This window comes from Eurypyga helias, unplaced genomic scaffold (assembly GCF_000690775.1).
Source record: "Eurypyga helias isolate BGI_N326 unplaced genomic scaffold, ASM69077v1 scaffold16397, whole genome shotgun sequence".
Classification (NCBI taxonomy): Eukaryota; Metazoa; Chordata; class Aves; order Eurypygiformes; family Eurypygidae; genus Eurypyga; species Eurypyga helias.
In genome coordinates, this window is record NW_010261270.1 from 1 (window position 1) to 7715 (window position 7715).

Sequence of the window (7715 nt, forward strand, 5' to 3'; positions counted from 1 at the left end):
CCACACAAACCCAATACAAGCACAGAACAGCGAGTGGACACCACCCAACTCCAGCACCCAGGTTAGAGACTCCTCTGTTCATGGCAAAGGGCTACTTCAGAGATGTTTTAGAATCAAACCACAAATTGTGTCTTCTGGAATAGTCTCAATTTTTCTCACTCCCTGGTTTACTCAGGGAGACTGCATTGAACAGGTATGTGCTTGGTGCCTAAAAGTACACTCTCAGTACCCCCTTGAGACTGGAGCACTCTTCACGACACTGCAGTACACCCATGTTAAAAGAATTACCAAGTCCTGAAAGGAATGCAAAGCTTGTATAAGCAATGTATTTTCCTCAGCCTTTATCCATCAGATTTGATGTGGAAACTCGGCACGTGTTTGTTGGTGATCATTCTGGGCAAGTGACCATACTCAAACTAGAGCGAGAGTCCTGCAGCCTCGTAACGACATTTAAGGGACACACAGGTGAGGCCTCAGGATGAGACGCAATTTGCTTCTTCATCTGTTCTCAGCATTGTGGTGGTTTGACTCTCTGGGAAACTCCAGGATGGCTTGTGTCAGTGCATAGCACAGAAGGGAGATAGACCTTAAACTGACACTACAGCTCAGGGAGGTTTATTCTTTATTGGTAAAAACGAGAATGATCAGACTTCTGATCAGAAAACTTCTGTGACAGAAAATGCCACAGTCGACAGTTGCTAATTAAAGCAGAGTGAGAGTAGAAGGAGTTGTAGTAATTCTGGGGGAAAAGGATGCTCCTCAAGGAAAGACCTATATTGGTAGGCACTTTTGCCCAAGTGGAGTAGGCACACCCTGGAGGCACTAGCTGCCTGTTTCACTCCTGGGACTTGTGCCCCACCACAGTTTAAAACCAGCAACCCTGGGATGTTATCCTGCCATCTAACAGAAGAAATGATGGTCATTCCTCAGCATTTTCTCTCCCTACCCCTCCTCTTTGACGGAATGCTGATAGCCCAATCACGAGGTAGTACGAGGTAGTTCAGTCCTTGTGCCAGGATACTGTGAAGATGCCCACGCTTGCTTCTCTTTTGCAATCTCCTGGGAATAAGAGAGATGAAAAGCTGTGCGGTCACACCATGACCATCTTTGTACCACGCTTTACTGCTCCACAGATTCATCCATGAGAGTGGCAGCAGAGGACTCTGCCTGGAGAAGAGTAGGATGGGGCATCAGTAGGTTTTCTAGACTGTTCGTTTTCAACTGGCAAGCACAGTGGCTGCATGGCCTTTGCTAAAGAGACCTGCATTTTAATCACTCTCCGTATTTTTTGTTGTATCTTTATATATATGTTTAGCTACATTCCTGCCTTCCACTTGCCGTAATGAAATGACTGTTGTGTGCATCTCCTGTTTCAGGTGGTGTCACTGCTCTCTGTTGGGACCCAATACAGCGAGTTTTATTCTCCGGCAGTTCTGATCATTCCATTATAATGTGGGATATTGGAGGAAGAAAAGGAACAGCCATCGAGCTGCAAGGACATAAGTACGTTCAAAGCCCTTTCTCCTGCTTTTATGGGAGAAAAGCTCAAGGCAGAAGCCACACCTGGAAACAAACAGCCCAAAGTTTACAGTCTTCACGAGCCTCAAGCTTGTATGTGTGACTCCCTGTGGTCCATGTACAACAGGAATAAGTTGCTTATAGTAAGTTTTGCAGTGTTGGACCCACAGGCTGGCTTGAGAGCGCAATGTTTGTAGTCCTGAATGGGTTATGCCAGAGCCTGCGCCTTCGTTGGAAAGAGGAGGATCCTCAACTGAGAACAGCTGCTGGGAAATCTCGCTTTTTAGGTGTCAAGGTCTTTCCTTCCCCTAGAGGGAGCATCAGGCTTGGATAATTAGTCCCTTTTTCCTCCGAGCTAACTTTCCCCATGCCACTTCACCTACAGCCAGAATTCTAAGTAATGTTCTCTACCCCCAGGGGCATTCACCATCTCCTCAGTGCAAAGAGGCTTCACCTTTGCACGTACAGACCTCACGTTTTCGTAGTATAGGAGATGTTGCCCAGGAACGGGTTGCCCTGAGAAGCTGTGGATGCCCCATCCCTGGGAGGGTTCAAGGCCAGGCTGGATGAGGCTTTGAGCAACCTGGTCTAGTGGAAGGTGTCCCTGCCCATGGCAGGGGGCTTGGAACTAGATGGTCTTTCAGGTCCCTTCTAACCCAAACCATTCTATGATTCTATGATTCTGTGTCTTTGAAGAAGAGTAAGCCTGTGCTGGGCATTGAGTAGAGATCAGAACAGGTCTAGGTGCAACAGCCTCCTAGCCTTTTAACACTGACAGTGCAACAAGCTTCTTTCATTGCGTTGGGAGTGCATCTGTGTGGGACTTCCATGCCAGGATCAAGTCTGGAGAGGCAAAATCCCACAGTGGTTTGGGTCTAACAGTTTCTTACGTATTCACACATTTTTTTTTTTGAGTGATGATGCACTCTGCTGAGCAATTTGGATGCCGCTGAGATTTCAGAGCACTGCAGAGCTCTTGCTGAAATTCCCAGATCACCCTTGTATCCTGCCAGTGGTACTTGCTAATGCACCGCTGCTAGATTTACTACTGTGGAAATCAGTTCTCCTAATAGGAAGTTGGCCCCTGGATCCTATTCTGTGGCACAGCTGTTGGCTGGCATAGAGGCATCTACACCTGAAGATACAGACATCTCACCTGGCGGTGCCACTGGAGTCAGCAGGCGGACGCCGGGAGGGCGGGCTGTGTTGTACCAAACTGTCCCGGGAACACATTCTCCTTTGGAGGAGCAGCCATAGGCACAGGCAAATGCATCAGCAGAAAAAAAAAGGCCTTTGGGTAGACAAGGACTAGCAAAGTGATAGCAAAGAAAAACAGATGTTGTGGGTTATTTCTGGTCACTCTATGCTCAGTTACTGTCTCTGTAACTTTGTTTTTTCCGTAACAGTGTTGTATGGTCTTTGTTTCCCAGGTTGTAAATAGCTTGAGATGAGGCCCAGTGTTCCATCTTTTACGAAGGACTGAGCCCAGCTTTGGGGATTTAAGCTGAATTATTTCTCCCATGTCGCTTTTTCCTTAAAAGAAGAAGTGGAAGCACCTAAATCTTCCATTTTACCTTGAGAAGGCTTAGGAACAATTTAGTGATTTCTGCGTTATTTTTGCCACTCTCTATGCTTGTCAGTGCTAAAAGAAAGTCTTTAGTACCTCCTCAGCACTTCTTCCTAGATGTTGCAGAGATTTCCAAACCCAAAGTTGTTATTGACTTTCTGACAGGAAGGGACCTTACCTGGGCTGTGTTTATGCATCCAGATGTGCCTTCGGAGAGGCCCGGAGCTGCACCTCAAGGACCTGTTCAGGCTTCCCAGTGCAGCTGGGACCTCCCATCTCAGCAGCACCACGAGCAGTTATCAGAACAGGTCTTTGCTTTTGTGGATGCTGCCCGGGTGAACAACACTCTGGCTCTGGTCCCGGCTGGACAGCAAAGACTGATTTGCATCCAATGGATTCCATGTGAGGGGGAGGAGGGAAACATACGGGCAAACAAGTGTCTTATGCTGCTTTCTCGTATACTGTACGCGTCCTTGTGTGCTAGCCCTAGATGGCTGATGAGTAACTGTCTTGTTTCTTTCCCAGCGATAAAGTTCAGTCTCTGTCCTACGCTCACCACACGCGGCAGCTCATCTCCTGTGGTGCGGATGGGGGAATCGTCGTCTGGAACATGGATGTTGAGAGGCAAGAGGTAGATACTCAGTTCTTGTCGATTTGGTCTGAAACAACCTGGGGAAAAAAGGGCCTTTCTAAAATGTGCAACTTTGAACCTGAACAAGATCATTCCAGGCTTTAAAAATGTTTTTGGACATGCTCCAGCTGTTGTACAGCAATTATGACGTGCCATTGATAATGTGGTACAGGGGAAATTGTCTGGCAGAAAATGCTTATTAAGTGGGCTGCTAAATGGCTCTTACCCTTTACATGATTGCTCCAAAAGCCATCCTCTGAGGAGGGTGTTGCGAGATGTTCTGCTTTGTTAGTCAGAACACCACGAGAAATACTATCACTTCAGAGGTAAATGGATGGATTGATAATTATTAGGGGGTTTTAAGAAAACAAGACCAGAAAGCTCTGTCATCAGAAAGCTCTGTGTTCATGGGGCTCTGGGTTGGTTGGTTGGTTTTTTTTTCCTGTTCTTGCTAAAAAGACATTCAGCTAGGGCTTCAATCTCACCTGCTACTCGGTCTTGCTTCCCTCTGGTGTAACCAAGCAGAAGCAGGGTAAACAATGCCTTTGCCGATCCAGACGTCAAGGTTTCACCCACGCGCTCCTAATTGCTCTTGTGCCACACGGCCAACGAATGTAAGCGGGTGCAACAGCTGCACCCCGGGTCTTTGGCGCTGGGGGAGCAGCCTCCGCTCGGCAGTTTCTGAGACCTGACTCAGAGAGGGGGAGCGAGTGCTGTGCTGTGAGTCAGGCGTCAGCCCCGCTTGGCAGCGCGGCGAGTCCCGGTACCATGAGTCATGGCAAACCTCTGCCCTGTTCCCGGTGGAGGGGGGTGCAGGCACCCCGAGCTCCTGCAGTGGGTAGGTCTGAGCAAGGCTTTTGGCAGCATGGGCTTTCGCCAGCTTTGCTCCCTGGTGTGGTGCTTTACTCCTTGTGTTTCCCTGGAGCAAGGAGGGAAAGCTAAGTGGAAAATTGGATTATAAAACCCTACTAAAATAGGCCTAGGCGGGAACTGAGCTCCCTTTTTTATGTGAATTAGCATTCCAGTTGGCTCTCTTTAATTGCTAATCTAATTGCCAATTATGTCATCAGCTCCAAAAGTGATACCAAGGCACAGCAGCTTCCTCCTTCCCAACAGATGTTTCCTTCTTGCTGCAACTCCGACATCCAGAACGGAAAACCTTCATTTATTTGCTGCCTAGAAAGGCTACAGCAGGGGTTAAGACCGGCTTGTCACAAAACAGGCGGCAGTGCTCTGAGAAGGCGGGTTTAAAAAACAGAGGAGAAATATAATTATCTAAATGAGGGCTTAGCAGCAGGTGCCAGCGGGTGCGCTGCTGTCTCGGACTATGGCTGTGTGGGCCTGTTCGTGGTGCCAGTGGTGCAACAGGGTGTTCATGGGGCTAAACCACCTCTGAAAGATGAATCTTTGAGATTTTAATACCAAACCTTGGTTTGGGGGTCGTTGAGTGTTTTCTTCTTTGGTATTTTTGCCCTTATTTAAGGGTTTTGTCTGTATGATATGTGCATGGTACCCACCTTGACACCATCAGATTTTCCCACATTCTGAGACTGCATTAAAGTGCATTAAGCCATTTTAGCCCTTGCTTCTTTATTTTAATCTCTGTTTTTAAAAAGCTGTGGGAAGACAGCATCTGAAAGATGCCAGAAGCTGTGTTTCTGCGTGACTAGGAAGCAGTTACTTGTCACAAGTAAAATGTCTTCTTCCTCTGTAGTGTTCAGATGTGTAAGCGATGAAAACTCTGTGGGCATTAAGCAGCAAGACTCTTGTGGGGAGAAAAGGATTTACCGCAGTGGAATGAACTGCCCGCGAAGTAACTGGCAGAAGAAGCTGAAGCAGGCGGTTGTTTTATTGCAGGGAGCTGAGGGTCTCCATCAGCCTTGCCTCATCTTTGCCCGGCTTTTGTATTACTTTTAGTTCTTCATCTCAGCTGCATTTCTTGCCACTTTAAACTGCAGCGTGTGAGAAGGCAGCAGCTCTAGGACAACGGCGGTTTGCTAATAGCACTTGCTCACAAAGTGTTAAACATTATTTTGTGTTTGTCTAATCTCCTGGGGTTGGTGGGAGCGTGTTGCAGCGCTGGTAGGGCTGTCCTGGGCAGGCTGGGGCCACCTCTCATGCCAGCACCGGCTTTGGGCTCAGCTCTTGTCCTGGTGTGGCAGAGGAAGGAGCAGGAGTCATCTGCTGGGAAGATGAGTCGCTCTTGCTAGGCCACGTTAGGACAGACAGACTGACAGACTGCTGGGGAGGGGTCAAGAACCACAACTCTTCCTGAATCTCACATCCCAGGGAGGGTTTCCTAAACTTGGTAGGGAGATGTGCTGCACATCCGCCAGCAGTTCAATGCAAGTCCCAAATGTAGGGGAGGAGATCCACGTCCCCCTCCACGTGCCCCCCTGCCACTTCAGGTGTGTCCTGAGCTCTTTCAGGATCTGGCAAGACTTTCTTCCCTACGGGGTGTCTGGGCTGCGCTGCTCCACACAGCCAAACCTAGCTGCAGGAGAGGGAAGTGCCTTTAATATTATTCTTCCTTGTCTTTAAATCTTCTTACCCGCCTCATCCACAGCACGAGTGCAACGCTGTGTGCCGTGTTCGGGAATAGAAGACCTTCCTTCCGTCGCCGTTGTGTAAAAGCAGGGAAAGGAACTGGTTTGGATTTCAGGCTTGTGCGGGAGAATCTCCTCTTTCTCACGCCTGTGTGTGAAGTGCAGCACCGACAGCTCTGACAGCAGGAAGAAAGAAATAGTAAACCCCACACCATCAGCATTTCGGATACCTTCTCCTTCCCTCCAGATGAGTAACTTGGCTATTGGAAAAGCTGCCTGCCCCCAGTTCCCACCAGAGGCAAGAGCAGATGGTAAATGCTGTCCAGACAGGACAGGATGAAATATTTTTACAGGCTTAATTCCAGACTTGGAGAGGTGGGGGAGGCTTGTTTGTTCCTGGCTTATTTGTATGGTCTTATAATCAAATCCTGCTCTCCTTCCCTCCAGATGAGTAACTTGGCTATTGGAAAAGCTGCCTGCCCCCAGTTCCCACCAGAGGCAAGAGCAGATGGTAAATGCTGTCCAGACAGGACAGGATGAAATATTTTTACAGGCTTAATTCCAGACTTGGAGAGGTGGGGGAGGCTTGTTTGTTCCTGGCTTATTTGTATGGTCTTATAATCAAATCCTGCTTCATGATTTGGGTGAGAGTGTTCCTCCCGTGTCCTTCAAGGCTCAGAGCTGAGCCAAAAAAGGCATCCCAGGGAACAGTCAAAACGGCATCTTGTGAAAACAGGGATTTTTTGGGGTGCAGTCATGTGGGGTGCAGTCATGTGGGAAAGCATAACACATCCTTCGTGTCCTGTCTCTAGGCTCCGCTGGGAGCTTTTCTGTTTGTTGCTCGCTCCCACTTTGTGTTTATGTGTGTGTGTTGCAGACCCCCGAGTGGCTGGATAGTGACTCCTGTCAAAAATGTGACCAACCTTTCTTCTGGAACTTCAAGCAAATGTGGGACAGTAAGAAAATAGGCCTCAGGCAGGTTTGTATGTGTCCTTCGGTGTGTTAACGGGGTGCAGTCAGGCTTTTCTCTCATAACAGATCACGGTAACCCTTTTTCCCCCTAAAGCCTTGATAAGTTACATTTTGTTCTTCCATTGCGTGTTCGACAGCAGGCTTCCCTCTGATGAGGCTTGATTTTGTGGTTGGGAGGAACACACCTCTTTTTTCTTTCTTCTTCTTGTTCTTTTTTTGTTTTTCCAGCCAGCCCCAATAGCGAATGCATATAACAGGCCTTGGGCTGAGTAAATTGGTTTGGGGCCTTCCGTAGCTTTAGCCATGTGGGATTTTGCTTATTGTTAGTTGAATGTGTTGCGGAAAGAAATTTGCAGCTGATTTTGGGAGATTGGGCTGGAACTAAAGCTGTTTTCAAGGAGGTTGGGGTAAACATCTGCAACTGCTCAGGCTGTGTTGGAAAAGGCTTATTGGTCTGCTTGGAACACACTGCTGTGCTTTC

General features: G+C 48.1%; 1 protein-coding gene across 1 annotated transcript in view; it reads left to right on the forward strand.

The window, feature by feature from the left end:
• Window positions 1–352: 352 nt before the first annotated feature.
• The window catches only part of WDFY2 (WD repeat and FYVE domain containing 2), a gene marked incomplete at its 5' end in the record, with an annotated part of 9910 nt that continues 2547 nt past the window's right edge, over window positions 353–7715 (forward strand). The window contains 4 exons of the mRNA XM_010155323.1: window positions 353–465; window positions 1377–1503; window positions 3611–3716; window positions 7140–7241. Of these exons, the coding sequence (XP_010153625.1) occupies window positions 353–465; window positions 1377–1503; window positions 3611–3716; window positions 7140–7241 (448 nt within the window). The remainder of the gene's footprint in view (window positions 466–1376; window positions 1504–3610; window positions 3717–7139; window positions 7242–7715) is intronic.